Source organism: Brienomyrus brachyistius, chromosome 7 (genome assembly GCF_023856365.1).
Source record: "Brienomyrus brachyistius isolate T26 chromosome 7, BBRACH_0.4, whole genome shotgun sequence".
Classification (NCBI taxonomy): domain Eukaryota; kingdom Metazoa; phylum Chordata; class Actinopteri; order Osteoglossiformes; family Mormyridae; genus Brienomyrus; species Brienomyrus brachyistius.
Genome location: NC_064539.1, coordinates 27,999,624 through 28,020,706, shown reverse-complemented (window position 1 = coordinate 28,020,706; position 21,083 = coordinate 27,999,624). Strand labels below are relative to the sequence as shown.

The window sequence follows — 21,083 nt, the reverse complement described above, 5'->3', positions numbered from 1 at the left end:
ACAAGCTTGTGGTGATCTAAGAGGTTGTTGTTGATGATGATGTTGATGGTGTTGATGACAACAACAATAACAGCAACAACCATTATTATTATTGTTGTCGACACAGCATGCGGTGTTTGCAGGTTGACAGCATATGACGTGCTCTCCATAGCTCCTACACGAGCTATTCGCTGAGGTTTTTTCCATGGGATCCCTTGACCTTTTTAAAGATAATTGCTGTCAATGTAGTGAGACGAGATGATGCCTGGGATTCCCAGCTGTCGAAGAGGCAAAAACAGGCCGACGTATTTCACTGTATAACCAGCCCAAAAACTCAGGGCTGAAGGGCTGAGCTGCGAGGGATCTGCTCTTCTTGGTTGCAAGGCGCCTGCCTCTAGTAAACAATAATTATGTTTGCCCAGCTGAAGAATGTGAGGGAAATATCGTAAAGAAATTACCTTTCATTTTTCTAATTAATTTCAGGCATTTACTAATGTGACAAACCCAAATTCCATTACCCAGGAATTTATAATAATTAGTAGCAGCCAGGTGTTCTGTTTCACAGACAAACTGACAGATTCATGAATATTTACCACTGTTGCACAATATGCATGTAATATATACATCACAGAGCAATTTCAGATAATGCTTTTCTGCTGACTAGAATGTGACCCCAGTATTTACATCTGAAAAAAACCCAGGCGATTTATCTCTCCAAGGGATAATTTAAATAAGGTGAGTATTGAAATACTCCTCAGGTAAAGTGGCCTATCTCTGATTTAATGAATATGACATAATATTAGTTTTTTTTTTTTTTTTTTTTGCAATGTCTGTCAAGCCTTTCAAATTAAAAATGTTATTATACAGTATTCGGTTAGATCAAAAGTCAACACACATAGGGAAAAGGCTTATCTCTGCTATAAATGGGATCTCTGCTATAAATGGAAAGCAGGTCGTGAATGTTTCCCCTTTCCAGTCATAAGAATCATGTGGCGAAACGAGGCAAGGCCGGTCTCCATGTCCCACGGTTGACATTTGCAGTTCCCTGTCACTGGGCTCTGTAACAGGTCCCCACCCTGCCTGCACCCATCGACCTGATCAATGCTGCTGTTCATTTCTTATATTATTGTACATCTGAAAGGTTCTCTAAAAATGAAAGCGAAAGTTATAATGCTGCAGCAAACTGCTGTGTGAGCCCAGAGTAGGCCGGATGTCCCCGGCTAAGCTCATGCCAGCAGTCTGGTCACTGGACTCTAGGGAGTTTCTGTCGATTGTCCTAAAGCACGACACGCGGATGGCGCTGCCCCAGCAGCACTGATTGCATACCTGGAATTATACTTCATTCCCATTTTTCCTCTTAGAAAACGCACAAAGACGACTGCATGTCAATACTACGCTTCCCACTGGGAACTATGAAATGCAAGGATGGGAAAGTCAATCAGAACCTGAGAAGTCAAATCAGCTTTTTCGGGAACTTTGTTAGTATTGCATTTGCTATCCGTGTTCTTTAACGAGTATTATGCTTGATATAGTTGATGCTGCATTAGCAATAAAAGTCAGAAATACTTCAACCCAAGTTGCATATTGTTGCATATTTGGAAGTTATAGGTATTTTCCAAGATTGTAGTTGAGTGCTAAGGCTAATCAGTGCAAGCTTTTGATCATGTCTAGAAGAGATTGTTTTGTTCTCATGATCCTTGACAGTAACCATTTGGAGACTTTTTTACCAGATATATCAGCTGTCTTCTTTAAGGTAATAACTCCCCACGCGCCTGATTTACCTTTTCCAGCATAGACAAACTGCATTAGCCTTCTTTCTAACATATAAAATGCATTTTATGTTTGTCATTTTTAGTGTTTATTTCAGAAGAAATAGGACAAGCATGCCCCACTTACAATTCATGATGGAAATTCAATCAATAGGCTTAAATATATAAATTGCATTTTGTACAGCATGCTGAATCAGCAGGAGAACTCTTATAAACATTAGTTAAAAAAGACCAGGCTTTACTTCTGAAGGAAACACAGACCCTTTCATTTCTGTGCCAATATGTTTTCTTGGCCCTACAGCTGTGGAGAGGGCTGGTGCGCTGCATCATGCCAGTGTGTGAGGTAAGGGGTACATTGATGATGCTGAGTACTTGCTTCCTAAGATGAGCAGGGATACTGTTCATATAGCAGACTTTAGACTCTACTGCAGCATAACTTAGGATTTTTTTCTTTCTTTTGATTTTAGAGTCATTGCTTAAATGTTTTTCAGAACCCAGGTCATGCCACTGTAATGCAGCACCATTGGCATCTTTGGTAAAGTCATAATGCCTATGAGTTTCATGTCATTATCTAAGCACTCGTTTAGTATGCATTTAGCACTTCGTTATACTATACTATACTATACTATACTATGTTGTAGTCTGTATTTAAGTAAAATTTGTAGGCAAGTTGGAAAAATAACAAGACAGTACATAAGAACAATAATAATTATAGAGTAATAATAAAAGTAACTATTTTTGATACTGTATTGTACCGCTGAAGCCACATGTTTTCACAAGTGTCACAGTTTGAACCATTATATTTAACCTGAATTTTTATTGTAATGGACTTCATGGTAATCCGTTCGTACTTATGAGTACGTCAGTCAGTAAGTCAGACGTTATTAACCTGTGGACTGCCTGTACTATGCTGTGCTGTGTTATGCTATGTTATGCTATGCTTCTGTTTATGTCCCTACGCTTCATATTAAGACTGAATTAATAGTTGTAACATGATTTTCTTTGGTAAAGCTGTTGTTAGCTACTAGACAATGGAATCAAAGAAGTATTTACAGGGCGGTGAGTACATGGAGTATGGAGAAGGGTCTGTGCCTGAAGGTTAATTAGTAATGAAGGCTTGCCTGAAAAGAAAGTAAACCAGAGGCAGGTTAATAGCTCTAAACATGCTCATTAGACCCCGGACATATTCATTAATCAAAATGCAGTCTATTGAATGTGGCTGATTTCCGCTATTAAGCAGGAACGATTCTACTGACAAGCCCTTGTTACTCGGTAAATTATGTTTTGGTGAACGGAAAGCGAAAGGAGAAAATGTGGGCGGCGTCAGCGCCTGGCGGCCTGGCGGCTCTCGGGATGCGGGTTCAATTCCCGCCCCAGGTTCTGTGCGTGTGAAGCCTGCTGCTTCTCCCCAGCTCGCCTGGGATTGCTCCCGCGGCAGAAAAGCCGACGGCTCGGCTCTCTGGCATCCCCAGTATGCCCTTGCTGTGAGAGTGCGTGCTTTGCCATAGATCCTGTCCCCAGTGTCAGCAGCTCCCTGGGGTGGCCCCAGGCTCACTGTGACCCTCCACTGCATCAGCACCTATGAAAATGGCTTCATGGGAAATAAAAGAAATCCCTGTTTTTTTTTTTTTTTCAAACAGGTAACACTTCAGTCAGTTTGACAGCTGTACCTTCTTCTTCTTGCACTATGACATAACTATTTGTCATATCTGGGGTGTAGATGGTACAGTCATTAAGAATGTGGAGTATTTACTCGCTAGGCTGCTTATTTAAGGGGCATATTACACTACAGAGCTATGGGCTGAGTAACTTTAGTAAATCTGTTCAAAGCACAAAACTGTAATTTGTGTTGATGCATATGGAGTCGAGGATAAGGATCGTTTATTAAACAGAATGAGTGATTAAAAAAGAAATTACAGTAACACCTATGAGCCCCACCCCACAATAATAAATGAATAGACAGACAAATAAATCCAATGATGGATGGATGGATGGATGGATGGATGGAGAAAAAGTGGCAGAAGATTTATTGACATTTGCATTGCATGCTTTCAGATGGATTTCTCTGGTCCATGTCTCAAGCTCCGATCTTAGCTAGAACAGCAAACATACTCAGGCTTTTCCTTGCTCAGATATTTCTCAGTTGCAAGCATGACATCTGGAGATTGAAACCCACATCTAGCTTGCGATGCCCGGATTTATTGTGAATGTAACAGCGCTCTAACTAAAGCCATCCCATAAATCTCCCAAACATCTTCATGTACCTTTTTTTCCTCAGCATCCAACAAATGCCATTTATAGCCCTATATATGTAACCTTCAAGCCGGCAGACTAGGAACAACAGTAATAATGGGACTTAGTGCGTTCTTTATTGCAAAGAAGTCGCAGTATTTGAAATAATAATTTTGTTAAGAGTGAGGGAGCCCTATCGTACTTGAACATATTGCTGGCGCACGCTGTGGCGGCTGTCAGGAATAGATCTCCAGAGGGCCTCTGCTGAGGACAGTGTGTTCACTGGGCAGAAATCAGACAATTGAATCCGTGACTAGCACCGGCGATGGCTTGATTCAGCTCGAGCGCCTGCACAGATCGCCGCGGTAACACCCCGGACCGATTAAACAAGCTGGGCGCCTTATTTATTTATTTATACCCCAGTGCCCCGGGGCTTTCGTGTGATTGGCCGGGCCGAGCAGTGAGTTGACTCCGGCCGTCCGCCTCTCAGAGTTCGGCTCTCCAGCCATGACAGCTGAGCGGGGCTGATGTGAACCGCGGCACCTGAAGCGTGACAATGAAAGGCAGCCACACTCACTCGCAGCCCTCCGGAAAGTTCCAGAGGCCTCTGGGAATTTGGAGACGCTGGCAAGCGAGAATTTAATGCGCTCACGTTCGGGGGAAGCAGAGAGGATAAACACAGGGTGTTTGCGCTTTTCGGTTGGACTCTGTGCCAGGCCCAAAAATCAAAGTATTTGACAAATATTTTTGACACAAATTATCATTGAAAATAATAAGATGTGCGAGATATTAAAATGAATCAGACTTCAACAGATACATCCTCGATGAATTTCAAGTTCAGAATGTCGTAACATTTTATATGCATTAAAAAGGTACAGAATTTCAGTTAAATAAAGATCTTGAAGAGTAAATATCACCTTTTAAGTTATTTCCTAGATAAATGTACCATACCCAAATGAGTTAAGACCAGGAAAATCTAAAAAGTGTGATTAAGGAAAAATATAACCATCCGTCTGTCCATCCTTTTTTTAAAATGCTTAATCACTACAGAGTTGCAGTGAGCCTTGAGACTGTCCCAAAACACTGTTCTTAGCCGTAAGCATTTGATTTTATGTTTTCATACTTTGGGAGGGAACTGCAGCACCCAGAGGAAGAACCCCAGCAAACATGGCAGAACATGTGATGCGCGCACAGTCAGACACAGTCAGAGACAGTCAGAGACAGTCAGAGACAGTCAGACACAGTCAGACACAGTCAGAGACAGTCAGAGACAGCACGTCCAGGCGTCTGAGTAACCTGCTGCGTCACTGCAGGAGGTGTAATTACACCACGTGTCCTGCTTTTTCTGGGACAGGCTCCCAGCCCCCTGTGACTCTGCACCACTCACGTGGACGGAAGATGGATGGATGGATGGATGGATGGATGGATGGATGGATGGATATAGTAAAACATTTATTCATAAAACAATTGCATAAAGTGGTAAATGGATTTTTTTTTTATCCCAGCCTTGTGCCCTATGCTACCAGAAATGAATTCTGTGATCCTAAATTGGATATGCTGTGAGAAAATGGATAGATGGAATATGGAAATTACAGGAAACATACATAATAATACATAAGAAAAAAGGAACTTTATAAGGACTCATCTCTCTATCTTTCCATCTGTCTGTCTGTCTGTTATCCCTTCCTCCCTCCATCCTTCCCAATATAGTGCCCACAAAGCAAAGTGAATCCTGTAACACAACCAGCGAAATGTAAACAAACATTTCATGGCATCAAAGATTCAGGCAATATCATTTTGTGCTTTGTGATCTGAAAACAGCTAGAAATCAACTGAGGAGGGAAAACAAGAGAGGCAGGTGCACCTTCAAACACGCCCAAGGCTAACCTATAATTTAATTTCTCCTCTACTTGTCCAAACATATTTGTCTTAAAGTGATTTCATAACACCAGAATGTATCACAAAATGAATGGAAGTGACTGAACAATATGTAAACAAATACTACTGTAAGATTCACAATATTGTGAGAGTTTCTGTCCTTCCTAAACGCTTCCTCTTTGTAGTTATTCCGCTTACAGGTGACCGTAGAATATCTAGCAGGGTAGAAATTTCACAAACTGACTTTGCGAAGGTGACATCCTACCACGTACCGCACTTGAATTCTCTGAGCTCTTCAGAGAGACTCATCCTTTCGCAAATGTTTGTGAAGTTGACTGCATGGCGAGGTGCTTCATTTTATAGACCTATGGCAATGGGTCTGAATGAAACATGTATGTTATGGAAATTCACCAAAGGCAGTCAGTCACACAATGTCCGTCCTTTAATGAAGTCCTAGATAATTTGTAGCTTCATTTCTTATGTTGTGGGCAGAGATGCAGCAGTGTGCATAGTTTGTGTGATAAGGACATTCTTCTTGTTTTTAGGGCGTTCCTGCATTACAGTGGTACTTTTACTGTAGGAAAGGCAAATTTCGGGGGATTCAAAACTCTGCCTTCATCTTGAGAAGCTCATTAGAGAGCGATGCCCTATTTCCTTTAATATTCCTAACTTAGGCAGCTTCGTCCCCTAATGTGGAATTCCAAGCAGGTAGGACCATGGGAAGTTATCACATTTTCTGCTATGACCCTACAGCATTTTAAAAATGAACATACATATATTGTTGGGGAGGGAATTTGAAGTAAGACACCTACATGTACCACTGAACAGTTGGCCTGCTCATTTTCAGACTGGATTGAAATTCTTGATAATCCTTAATATGCCAATAAAACAGCAAGACATTCTCATTCTAGATTGTATGTATACATTCATGCCTTCAGTTTTGTGCTTGTTTTCCCATTTGATTGTGTAAAAAAATGATTTCTGTTTTTACTGTTTTAAGAATATTGCCCATTCTTTGTCAGAGGAGTTATCTTTAAGAATAATAACTGCATAGACAATGGGGTCTACAACTTACTCGCATAACGGTCGCATAACATGCCTCTTATGCTATTAATGTGTACTTCTTGTCATCACCTCTCTGCTCCCCGACTGTGTCTCAAATCTTATGATCTGGACAGTGTGACTTGGCACTTAGCCATCTCTTCTATTTGACTCTGGAAGTTGGGCTCCCCCTTTGAGTCTGGTCCCTAGCAAGACTCTAACTCTAGGGAGTTTTTCCTTGCCACTGTCGCCTATGGCTTACTCACTGGGGGCTTTGGGTGGGGATCCTGTAAAGCGCTTTGAGACAATGTAATGTTGTGATAATGCACTATACAAAAATAAATTTGTTTTTGTTTGTTGTACTACATAAAAGAATCATTCAGTGTTACTGTGTTCGCAGTAGCAGCATAAGTACTACATAAATCAAACCAGCGCATTCAATAAGTGTGCCTACAGTAGACTAGCACCCAGTCCAGGGTATCCCCTGCCCTTCGCCCTTCGTGGATTCAGCTTTTGCATCAGTGTGACCTGCATTTATGGAACATGACTTCAGTGGATGGCGTATTACATAATTAAACATAAAAAGAATCATAATGGTGCCTTAGTAACCGCACATTGTGAATTGCTGTTCATTACCGTGCATTAAAATGTCAAGAAGGGAAATTAAGCAGAATTCAGTGTCTTATGGCCAAAAGAATGGTCTGCATTCCTCTTACAGTGCAGTGTATACAGATTAGGTGTGTTCCTTTGCGCAGTACATTTAAAAAATATTTAGAGGGGTAGAGAATGTGGCAAAGATCATTTATCCAGGCCCTGTGTTAGAAGCTGGGGATCTTTAGTTCACCAAGATAATCTTGTCATCCAGTAAGTGAAGGAAGTTGGCCAACACACGGGTTATTACCTCGGTAATTGCACATGGCCATAGACAGGGAAGAAGTCCCCAGGAGGGGCCTGAGAGAGGTTTACTTTGGCATTAAGACCCAACCTAAGCCTTTTAGGAGAATTGTACCGATTACAGAATACACAGGCAGATGCAGATGTCAAAAAAATGGTGGGGGATCACGTGCTGCTCTGTGATTGGTGAGAAAGATCTGGACATATCCATCAATGTAGGGTCAATAAATATTCCAAATGCAGGCTAAGATCATGTCATCGGTGAAACTCTGGTTCTAGGGGGTAATCGTTGGCTCTTGGAAGTTAGAATTGCTACTCAAGAAACAAATGTTTGCACAGTTTACTCCACAGGCAGCAAAACACGTAACATTTTTTTCCAACCTACCTGTATAACCAGGAATTCAGTTTAACAGCATAATTATCATATAATTATGCTTTTTGGAACAAAGACACAGCTTCATTTTTCAACTGTTTCAGGAATGAGTGATCTATTATTTGGCTGTATGCATCACATTATTGCATCTAATTGAGGCTCATAATTATCAACAGCAAAAAAAAACTGTTAAAGGTTTGTGTATGTGTGCCTTCAAAGGAGAGAAGTACAGAGAAGTAAAGTACAGGCTTAATCTGAGTGTGTAAACAACAAAACATTAAAAAGAAATTTGAGAACAATTTATACTGATAAGATATATTTCAATTACTTTTCTTAGCGAAGTTTGTATCTCATCAGCTCATAGATAGTTGACAATTAATTCCAGCATTCTTTATCTCATTTTTACTGTGTCCCTAACAATAATTACATAATGTTAAACATTCCACTTCCCATGCAAAATCTAATGAAAAACATTCTGTCATCATTCACTTGGCCACTTAATAAATATAAAAAAAATTTTTTTGTTCCTTTCAGATGTGAACGAGTGCGAGAGACACCCTTGTAAAAATGGTGGGATTTGTACGGATTTGGTTGCCAACTACTCCTGCGAGTGTCCTGGGGAATACATGGGAAGGAATTGTCAATACAGTAAGTATTCTGTGTTTGTCGTTGTATGTTTTTGTCCCTCTGCATTCAAAGCTGGTAGCTGTCAAGTTAAATTTCCTTGCAGCAATCTTTTTGTGAAGTCGAAGCCTTCTCCATCGCTTCATCTATGTCTGTTTATCTCTTTTTATCCCTTTTGGTCTTTAACCAAGAATCACATGGAGCAGTTGAGAATGCAGAACAGAATATTGTACAGTACTTGTTATTCTCAAGTGAGGGAGATTTCAAGTGTTCCTTGAAAGAACGTAAACAATCAATGTCAAACCGCCCTTCTCATTAACACTTCATTTTCTTGGTATCAGACGTTGAGATGTCAGTCTTTGAGATAAAGGAATATCTGATTCACTGAAACTTTGATTTGGTGAATATTGTTTTGCCGGTATTGTAGGCTTTTGTTTCCAAGAGATCTTAATTACATAATGCAGTATTTATTAGAGCTTCCTGTAACTTAGATGATTTTGTCAATAATGTTAATATAATTACATGACAAGCATACAAAATAATACACGTCTTGTAATTGATTTATGAGTTTTATGTCAGTGGCATTCAAGAAATAGGGAAAAATATTTGTGTTCATTATCCTTTGTCAAATGCAGAAGGTTTTTATAATTAGTCACATTTACCAGCTGATATCGTCATGTTTCTTTGAGCTCATTTAAGAATCTGGTTCAGAAACAGGTTCACTAGTTGCTGGTCTCTGGCACTGTAATTCCTCATGGCCACATCCAACGGAAGGTAATGTTAATACACGATCATTCACCCCTGCACTCATTGTGTTAAAGATTTCTGGTTGCGTAGTCTTGAGCTTTGCTTCCTACCTCGTTTTGTTTCTCGGTTCGGCTTTCTAAGTGTTCTCAGTCCTTGTCAATTCTCAGGCCTGATTCCATGATTTGGATTTAATGGTTTTCAGGTTTGACTTTTGGTTTTGTCAACTTGTCGATCTTTGGGTTTAGCTCTGCAGCTTGGATCCCGATCACCCAACTTTGTTTTGTCCCTAGATTTTGGCATTAGTGGCACCTGTAGTAATTTGGCTTGGGAGTCTTTCATAACCACCTGAATTTCATTCCTCACAGTCAGTGGGCCAAGTCCTGTCAATGCTGAGTGCTTGGTGATGTGCCAACTAAAGACAGGCAGAAAACCTAGCCACATGGGGGCGCCATTATATCTTGGGCTCTTCATTGTGACTTGTTTATAAAGCTTAATTTTATGCTAAGCTAATTATTGTTGTCCTGTTGTTGTGACAGCTGGCTAATTATTTCAGCATGCATCTATCTTAAAAGAGCAGATTAAAAAAAAAGCATTCCATTTTGCTTGAACACAACATACGTACTGTACCAACTTTTATAATAAGCTCCAGCAAAACTGCAGTTAAACTGAAAAACATTCTAATGAATTGAATTCTCTGTGCCATAAAGAAAAGTCATTCTGGACCATGAAGAAATGTCATTTTAGAATTGCCTTTGGAAATGTCTGCAATTCTGTATCAATAATCAGATTAGTTAATGGGTTGAAACCCTCTGTAATAGGACATGTGCCTGTATAATTATCCGAGCATAATTACAGATGAAATGAATAGGCTACATGTCTGTATATGTATCAGAGGAGCATGTCAGATTCTATGGGATGTCAGTTATGCAATTTATACAGTTCACTGCTTGATTCGACGACAGTGTCCTACCCCTGCTCCTCTAGCAGTATAAAAGCACCGACCCAAAGGTACAAATATTGCTAACCTGAGCAGCCAGCCGGAGTACATTATTCCATAGCACCTGGCAACACACAGGAGTGTGCAAGCGGAAATCAAAGAGCATCAGCAAATGAATATACTTATATCATGAAAAAAACCATTGTGTACGCAATTACAAATTCTCGATATAGTCATCAAGTGTATTATCAATTATGCATTTAGCATCAAATGACTATATTAGCGCATGTGCGTATTTGAGGAGGAGCAGATATCAATAGACATCAGTCAAAACGGCAGTAATGTTAGCTGATGTCCAGCCACATTGAGATGCATGTTGCACGCAGTACAAGTCCACAGTTCTAACGGCCTTCTGTCCCACAGCTGTCTGATCATTAGTGAGAAACCAGTTGGGCCAGTCAGCTGTGGCCAGGCATGTCACTCGAGAAAACTCTTCTACAAAGCTAATCTCGTTCATTCTTTGCTCGATCCCATTCCTAATCAGGAGTGCTTTCGGCATTTGGGTCTCATGAGGTTATGATGAACAAACACAGATTTTTTTTTACTTATTGTGTTAAGACTCAGAAATAAGTTCTGCTAGACATGCAACTGGACATACTCTGTTTTAGTTGTTATTGGAAACATAATATCAAGTCTGCTAATGAGGTTTATTTTGTGACATTAGTGACAAGATATTATTAGTATTTAATTAACAAAGCAGATTTACTTTGTAATTATACTCTCCTTTTTTCAAAAGTTCATTCTCTCTCCATCATCTTCTAGTGATAGTTTGATTTGTTGTATTTAACCAAAATATTCCATAAATGCAGTCAAACAGAAAACATATAATGTGTTTTTTAACACAATGTAGAAAGTTATCTTACAGAGATATTGTTTTAGTTGACAACATTTTAGACTAGGGAAGGAACACTGTGAATTGACTTTGATGCTGGGAGGATTTATTCTAAGGCACTGAAAATGTGTATCGTTAGTTTGTTCTCTGCATCTGGAGAGATTGTAAAAACGTGCATGAATGATGACTGTGAGTGAAGAAAGAATAACATACGGTTTGATCAAAACTCATGGTATTTGACAAGTAGTATTTTACAATCAAAAGGGCATGCAAGTCTTTTAATAAAAAAAATGTGGGTGAACCTAAAATAAAACATAACTAAACATTTTATTTTTCAGATTAAACAATATTTCTGCCATGTCTTGTGTGATTTTGATTTTACACAGACCAGTCCCTCACAAAAGCCAAGATTTTTTTCATTACATGCTGTCATAATCAATATTAGTCAAATCCACAAAAAGCAACACATTCTGCACAGTGGAGAATTAAAAGATTTACTGTAATATTCTGCACTAATCTTCTGTGAACAGCCGTAGCTTCCATATCATTATTTGACTGAGTTAATAGCAATCTAAATTGTTGCTAAGACTTAAGAAATGTTCACACATCAGTGCAACTGGCGTGTGATGGGAAATAGAACAACCTGAGTCAAGCAAAATATCTGCTTTGGAAACAAAAAATGTAACAACTGTCAGATAATTGACTTTCAGCTAAAGTCCAGTGCTTGATCTTAAACATCGGAATGACTGATTGCAGTAAGAGTGAATGAGAAGATAAACCAATATCCGCATGAACATATGTCCTCCTCTCGTTTGGCCTTCGCTTTGAATGATATCTTGGGGGTCCACATTGGTAATTGCATTTCAAAGTCATAATTTCATTTGTATTCTATGGGAAGTGACTGTAAAGGGTCTCTGTGCATCTGATCCCTGCTCTGCAGTATATGAGTGTCACTGCTTCTCATCGCAGGGCATCTCAGGCTCATCCCTGAGGAATCTGCTTAATTGCTTCCTTCATTCAGTTCGGTGACCCTTAGATCATCTTTGACCCCAAGCTCACCCTAGACACATCTCACCCTTCAGTGTGCCAGTCATATTTGCATATGAGTTTTGAAGGAGAACTTTGATGATTGTAACTCATTTACATTGTTAGATGTTTAGCATTGTTCCAGTTACTGGAAATAAAGGTATTTTTGTGTGACTGTTCATTCGCATAGATATGGAGGACGTTTCTTATATTGCTATGTGGGGTGGCGTGACGATGGATTTGGCTGTCATCCTGTTGACGTGGGTTGACATTGCAGATTCCACTCCCATCTGCTCCCATAAACAGACCACCTGTGACCTCACCTCATTAGCGCAGCCTGTTACCTTCAGAGCTTAGTGTTACCCTGGGCTTGCCAATCAGCATGGCCTCCTTTGCAGGTGGGATACATCACACCTGAGACGAACACCTTTAAATGACAAGATGCCTCAAAATGTGCTCATATGATCCGAATTCTGTGACCCGGTTATTTAAATAGCTGATCCCTGCTATATCTGTTTGTTAAATAAACGTGATTTTATTTGGTATGTTCTGTGCGGCAACCGTTAGAATTGGGAGGCCTCATGTGGTAGAGGCTAAGAGCCTTCAAGGACATTTGAGAACTTAAGGGGGGATTTAACTGAGAATTGCTTATCAGCCACAGACAGTGATGAAGAGTTGAAGTTGCAGTGCAGAGTGAAGTGTATTTTTGTCTTAGTTTTTTGCTTAACTCTGATGTTGATATGTCCTAAAAATGTTGGCCCAATGTCAATACCGAGAAGAAGATGTTTGCCGGTTCCAGTGTTGCTGTGACATGCCAGGGGTAGGATGTTCCATACAAATTCAGCTACAATTTGTGAGCCATTGCCAGAACAGGATCACAACTTCAACCCCTTGACAGATCACAGTGCACAACTAACACATCTGGGTGAATAAATCAATAATAAGTACATAAAACCTGGTTTTGAAGGATAGTGTTTATGTCACGTGCAGATATCAGTTAAAATTGCAACACCTTAAGATCTGCCTTGTGGGGTTGTGGTGCGACACACTGACTCAGTGGGTGGTCCTGGTGTGTCACGCCTCCGGGATTGGAGGTTTGAATTGCACTTCTGCTCTTCCTGTGTGGAGTTAGATTCGTTCTCCCTCTGTTGTGCAGTAAGTGTTTATGGTGGCTACTCCGCGTTCCTCCTGCCGTTCAGACAGAAGCTGTTTTTAAGCCAATTACTTTCCTTCAAAATGCCCATGATGTGTGACTGTGTATGTGTGCCCTACGGTGGGCTGGCAACCCGTCCACAGTGAATCCTAGCACTGTGCCCAGTGGTGCCCAGAGTCGGCTCTGATCCTGCCCCGGATAAGCAGTTAGGAGAAGCTTGGGGTGCCAGAGACTTTCTCTAGTAATTTGTCTAGCAATCCATAGTGCAGCATGCTTACATTGCAGACCTATAGAAAATGTGTCTGTTTGGGTACAAAAGATACTGTAACAATTGCAAATTGGAAGTCGTGTAATTACCGAAAATCATTTTAGCTGCAAAAGCATGAAATGAAGATTACACAAATGGTTTTGCAATTATAGTAATTTAGTCTTTGAAACTTTACTTGTTTATTAATATCGCTTTTGCAAGAAAATGAGAAAAGTACTAAGAATACAAAATTATGATTTGAAGCAAAACAACAAGACCACCTCTGAACTTTAGTACATGATTGTACAACTGAGAGACAATAATTATTCAAATGCGTGTTGGAAATTGATATTTTGGAAAATCGTAGATTTCATTACTTATTCATTACTTTTTGCCCATTTTTGTCAAAATATTTATTTTTATCAAGATCTCCCACAGCATACTGAAAAATCAGTGTGGCGTTCAGGTCCTCTTAGCGGAGCCTGGGTACAGAGGTGAGGTAAGGAGATGCACTTTTGTGTGCCACAAATTCACAAGGCCGTCTTAAACAATCACGTCGTATTAATCGTTAATCCATACAGTATTACCGAAGCCCTGCATTCCTCCATCTTTCTAAATCAGAAAGCATTTTATTTAGCGTAAGGCAATCGAAAATGAGAACCTATTCCAGCTGGGCATAATGAGTGGTTGGTGGCTATTTAAATGCGTACTGAGTGTTGAAATAAAATTGTATGACTAATTATTCTTACTGTGAGAACAGGCCTGAAAAAATAGCTGAATCACACTGCCTATAAGCCCTACTGAGTTTATTTAAATAATCAAAACATAAATATAAAATATTATAAATTCTTAAAGTTATATCCAACTACTTTTCATTATTCCACTTCTCTGATTTAAAAAAAAAAAAAAACATATATCAAGCAAAGCAATCGGGGATAATTAGGAGAAGCAAGAGTCTGACACAACATTTTGTATATAAATGAACATGTAAAAATCCAGACTTGTCATTCGCTATTATGTACTTAAATATAAGCAGCTCGTATTGCTGTCGTGTCTCTCTGTATGGGCTACTGTGTATAGATTTGTGTGTATGTGTGTGTGTGTGTGTGTGTGTGTATGTGTGTGTGTGTATCTGTGTAAAGAATGTTTCACTTCCTCACAAAGATAAAAAGACTGAGAATCTAGGTGAAGACCTGACAACTGTCAACAGTTGTGTGAGGCAAGGAGGAGGGGGGGGGATTGTGTAGCTATTCTGTAACTTACAGTTAAGTTATATGTACATATATGCTGTGTAACTGTATTGGATACATTGTTTCCTTTCTAGCTGTTTAGAAGCCATGAGCCTAACAAAGAGGTACGCCAGTATTTTGTTACTTAGACCGTTTATTTAAGTAGAATTGTGTTCTGCTCTCCCCCCGGAGGTTAACACGCTCACAAACACGGTCCCTTTTTCATCAGACCGAAAGCATTTCCCTTCTCAGCTGTGCAGTGAGACAGGATTCATCCCTGCTTTTATTAAACCCTTCTGGTTAATGGTAAACCGGAGCCTGTTTACAGTGAAGCGTATGAGGCATATGAGATCGCTGCGCCTCGAGAAAGACGTCTAGCCCTGCTTCTGAAGGCTTTCTCATGTTTAACTGTGAAGCTCATACCTGTAACTATGTCTGCATGTCCCTCTTCCTGATTGGCTGCTGTGCTATTTTAGCTCCCAGTACAGAAGCAACAGAATATGTCTCATAGCAGCTTATGGCGCCAGTGTCTTTGCTGTTAGTGTTTGTTGTGAATTTTCAATTTTGTTGAAGTGTTTTTGTGTTAAAGCATGGTCCTCTGGATGCGTCAGACGCTTCTTTTATGGTTTAAGTAGCCACTGGCACAGCTAGCGTTCCTGATTGGCTGATATAACCGGACTCAAACTGTATTGGATATCTAAATTAGATCATTTGGCTTAATCCTTACATAGATAATTCAGCTTTAATCCTTTATTTCTGGTTTCAAATGCGGATCATTCATAGCCACCCTCTGGTTTTCATTTTTCATTTTTCCATTGTTATTTTCCATTAGGAGGTTTAGCATAAACAATGTAATTTTTATGATGGTTGTTTTGCTGTTTTGTGCCATGAGCCTGGGTATGTCTATAATTATAGTAAAAATGCAACATAATTTTAAAGCAGTCACATAAAAGACCCTCTTGTGTGGATTTCACTTCATTCAATGGCTTCAGCCCAGTAAGCGGCGAAATGATCAACATGAATTTTTGAGCTTACCTGCATCCATTTTCATCAGCAAAAATGCAAAAATGAAATTTTCTAAAAAGTTAAACATACTAAGCTTAAAACAAACATGAATGGAGCTTTTTAAAATGGTAACTCTAAATAGTGACCAAAGTGCCAGTTTGGTGGTTTTCCTACATCATTGTGTGAATATCCAAATCCTTCCCTTTGGCTCTATGCTACCGCCAGATCACAAGCTAAATACCTACGTATTAACTCTCTAATCAGCTAAATCGGCTGCAGTGTGTAAGAATTGAATGAGTATTTTTGAAGGCTAATGGGCCTGATTGAAAAGGCCAAATGGGCGACCAGTAGCATATGTAAAACTTCCCAGGGAGGTAACAGAAGTAACTACAATACAATACAATTTAATTTGTGAAGGTAGGGTCATTTAATGATGCTGGATCCTCGAGTAATGATCCTAATGATCCTCGAGTTCCCCGATACGCTGTAACTGTTGGTTACTGAAACCCTGCAGACCAGAACTCAAGGTGTTGGCAAAGGACTTCCAAAATTTAATTTTAGTAATTCTTTGTCTGAAGCTTGAACTGAGCGTACGCAACTGTGCAGTCCTACAAAGAATGAATGTATATTGTAAAATGTATAGTTCCAACTTCCTATAGTTATTAAAATGTTTTTGTTCATTCCTTGACAAAGTCATACTTATGATGTATACAGTAACATAATATTACAGCAGGGACGCTTTAATGCATGGGTTTACCTGGGCTGAAACGCAGGGGCCTCCACAAAAAACTAACCTTGTCTAATAAGATGTAAAAATGTAACCCCCACCTCCCCAGTCACGCCATAGAAATGGGCGGTTGTTACATGCTAGACTCGAGTGTCTGTCTAGCAAAGGGCCGGTGCATTTAAGCGTTTTTGGGATACCGTTTAGGTCAGCTGTTCACACCCAGGTCTGAGGACTCTTCAGCCAATCAGTCCTCTAATTAGTAATCTAATTAGGGAGTCGCAGCGAAAACCTGCACACACATCGGCCCTTTGCGGATAAGATTGGCCACCCCTGATCTAAGTGATTTTCAGGGCTGTTGCCACAATGAGCTCATTTAGACACACTTAGGCTAACTTAAGTTGACGGCGGAAGGTAGAGTGTCTTCGGTATCTTTCCTTCACCCATCATCCAGGAGCTGGAGGCTTGAAGGACCAACCAGAGCCTGTCAGAATGCGTGATTTTCGGCTACCAGTGTATATTAATGTTCTTTTCCTTAATAAAATTCATGCCATTTTTGGGTTTAGCTTGAGGCTCCCTGACTGTACTGCATATTGTGCAATCCTTGCCTGGCTACTGGTGGTAAAACGCTCTAACTCGAAGGTAACAGAAGATCAAAAGGTAAATGGAATTCATCAGAGCTCGTTAGCGGGCTGATGGGCAGCCGGCAATCCTCTGCGTGAAGCTAGGGTGTTAGCCTTCCTCGTGGGGGGAGAACTCCGCAGAACCCAGGCCTGTGTTGGGATCCTCGCTCGGGCTTTGCCAGAAGACATATTCCCCTAAGCTTTTTCTAATAAAACTACCTAGGCACCCCTCACACAAGCACGACTACCCCTGCATTATTAAATGAAGAAATCCTGCAATGTTACCGTGAAGCATTTTACCAGCCTCCTTCTGGTAGCTCATTACGGTGTGTTCGCCAGTTATTATAAGCTGAGCTAAACAAGGCCAGCTACCATCACCACCTCTGCTCTGTTCGTTTTCGTTCTTGAATGTTACATAAGGATTAATAATGCAGAAGGCAGCACACTCAGAGGTGCCGTACTGCTGTATTCATACTTTTAAATTTTAAGCACTTTATCGTAATCCCAACATCTGCCCGTCGGTGTCGCTTTTCATGTCAGTGACCATAGCAATTTACCGTGGCTCTGCTAAAACGTTGTAATTTTCCGTGTTTATTTTGAACATGACCCGCCTTGTTGCCTCGTTTGTTTATGATTCAGTGTATCTGACTGTCGGTTCAAAGCCCTTGAAGCATTTCTAAGATACTAATCATTAGCTCAGGTTATTTCAGCCGCCCTCTTTTTCTACATTCATCTAACTCTGAGCTTCACACCCTTGGGAGCACATGGCTTTATAAATGGGTTTAAGGCCGAAAATATCTCGGATTCCATTAGATTTATGTTAGTCAGCATTTGTGGCAAGCCTTCAGAATTTATAAGCTTTGGAGGCTACTTTCAGCTTCAAAATATATAGACTTTGAGCTTAAAATGGCTTATGAAAGTCTTAGTGTGGCTAAATCCATGACCCTAAATGAAAAATATCGCCAGACAGAAAGGTATGGTGATACGTCTTTACACCGGATTCCAAGCATACATGACAGTATACATAACAATATGTACATGACAGTGTACTTTGCAGTACGTAACATATCCTCCGTGCATATTTGGGGAAACCGTGACAGAAATATAAACACAAAATAAACACAGTTCCTATATATGTGCAGTTTGCTTTAAACGTTTAATTTATAATGAAGCTGTTAAAGTTTAAAAATGTGTTTTTCTTCATAAATCCACAAAAAAAAACTAAAAATAAAAATAAATGTCTCTGAGACGCCAGAGGAACTCGGTCTTATGTATACATTTATGAAAATAGTATTGGCCTAGAAAAAGGTGCTTCACGCAGTACAAAGAAAACAGATAAATACAAGTAAAAAATGCATAACGTAGTTGGAAAAATAGCCATTTGAGAAACATGAACTTACCTATGGATCTTGAAGTAAAGAATAACTCACATGTAATTCTTTATTCAGGTTTACCCTCCCGTAGGATAAAGAGCTGAAGTTAAGACCAGGCATGTTCCAAACACCATGACGAATGGTGCACTGGCCTGGACATGCAGGGATGCATTGAAGGCACAAAGCGAGCAGAGGCTGGCTTTTCCCGAGGTCAGAAAGATTTCCATGGAGTCAGAAGGACCAAATATGAAAGTGCAGCTTCCTTATTACCGAAGATAAAATGTCTCTGAGCCGATACTATAAGTATAACATAGGGCTACATGAAGCAGCCTTTCTTTGCAGTGGCAAACCAAAGCAAAGTGTTTATTTGGGGAAACTGGGGCATTTTCTGCTCAGGTTGGAATGGGAAAGACTGCACTGTCTTAAGTAGAATTTGGATTACAGAAGCCAACATTCCGAAGGAGGAAGCGATGGCAGGAAGGCTGAGAATTGATGGGTGTGTGTGGGATGCGGTCGCAGGGTCGTAAAGCCGATGACCCCCTCCTCATCACTAATGGCACCGATTTGTACCCCTCAGAGGGAATGAGGGAAGGTGGGAGTATTCATCCCTAATCACGCGGCTTGATTCTTCTCAGTGTCGGCACTGGAGCAGCTACCTCCGCAGCTCGCATGTTTGCATGTCATAAATCTGAAATGCGATGTTTAATGCATGAAATGAAAGAAAAGACACCTGACCGAATGAAACAGGCAATGTTACGGGCTGACCTGAATGGAGCAAAAAGCAGAAATACATTTACCAAGAAGTTCATTGTAAACACCTAAATCTATGAATGTGACGTACTATGGATCTATGAAATACTATGAATGTTAGGGGTTAACGGCATATTGTTAATTTGTGGTGTCGTGTATTTTGCCCATGGCTGACTGCGGCTGCGAAGGGATCCGCTTAACCCCAACTGCTCCAAGCGTGCTGCAGTCTGGCTGATCAAGCGCCTTATGTTGCGTGGGTTCTCTCCTGCAGTCCAGAGACACACAGTTAGGCTAATCGCTATCTCTGATTAGCGGTACGTGGCCCAGCAGGGTAGGGTGCTCTGCCTATGATCAGAAAGTTACTGGTTCAAATCCCAGGATCTGTAGGATCACTGTTGGGTCCTTAACAAAGCCTTTTTGCGCCGTCTGACTTTGCTTTAAAAAAAAAAAAAAGCACTTTGCTAATGACTTGTAAATGAAATGCAGGTAGTATATGATTTTGAGCGTGTGCCCTGCAGTGGAGCAGCATCCCGTCCCGAGTGTAACTCCAGGGCTGCGTTAGGGACTGGGCTATTCTGGCAGAATGATGGGGCCCTTCAGGACATTAAATTACGTGTAAAATTCAGCAGGTAGCCCGTTTTCTTTGGGGCCCAGTGTTCTTTGGGGGGGGAGATTGATATCGTCCCTCAGTGTTCAGTGATTTCTCTGGGTATTTAATGGCAATGTGCTGGAAGGTGTTGATGGTAATACTCTGCAAACAAGGCAGCAGCAACTCCTTGGGAGCCAGTGTAAAGGGACTTTTATTGCAGAAGATCATCTAAATGGTGGAAAGAGCCGAGGCACCCACGTCGGTACCTTTGTTGAGAGGAAGAACAATGACAGTGAAGAGAAGGATAGTACTTTTATGACACAAAATGATTATACCAGTTTAACCAAGAGAAATAATGGTGATGTATCTTTATGTGTATCTAAGGCAAACAATATCAAAGATATTTCCCTTGCAGTTAGTGAAAACATAGATACTATATCAGCAGGTAAAACATTGTTTAATATATCTGATGGGGAGATCGATGATTTCATTCCAGAGACTGAAACTTATAAGGCCGAAACTCATTTGCTGCATGAAAATATTGTCAACGGACTCACTGTTAATGAGTGTCTTCGAGTTCAAGACGAGTATCTTCAAGACCAAAGATTGTTGCTTTTTGGTATATTTCTGTTTCAATACTGCATTTTTTAAATTATTGTTATTTTTTTATAATCTGATGGCAACTCTTTCATTGCTAGAATGCTCTGGCCCGCTTGGAATGGAAGGTGGGGTCATCTCTAACCAGCAGATCACAGCATCCTCTACGCACCGAGCCCTCTTTGGCCTGCAGAAGTGGTACCCGTACTTTGCCAGACTCAATAAGAAGGGCTTGGTGAACGCCTGGAGTGCAGCAGAGAACGACAGATGGCCCTGGATCCAGGTAACAGATGGGTGCCTGAAACAGGTTGCCATGGAATGACAGTACAGTATGAGATTTAATGCATATGCTCAATACATGCGTTTAGCATGGACAGATTCATCAAAGGGGTTCCAACTAA

General features: G+C 40.4%; 1 protein-coding gene across 5 annotated transcripts in view; it reads left to right on the top strand.

Moving 5' to 3' along the window:
* Positions 1 to 21,083, top strand: part of edil3b (EGF-like repeats and discoidin I-like domains 3b) — a 125,601-nt gene that overhangs the window by 60,151 nt on the left and 44,367 nt on the right. For all 5 annotated transcript variants that reach the window (XM_049019260.1, XM_049019263.1, XM_049019262.1 and 2 more), the window contains 2 exons: positions 8,701 to 8,814; positions 20,784 to 20,965. In XM_049019260.1, coding sequence (XP_048875217.1) covers positions 8,701 to 8,814; positions 20,784 to 20,965 — 296 coding nt within the window. The remainder of the gene's footprint in view (positions 1 to 8,700; positions 8,815 to 20,783; positions 20,966 to 21,083) is intronic.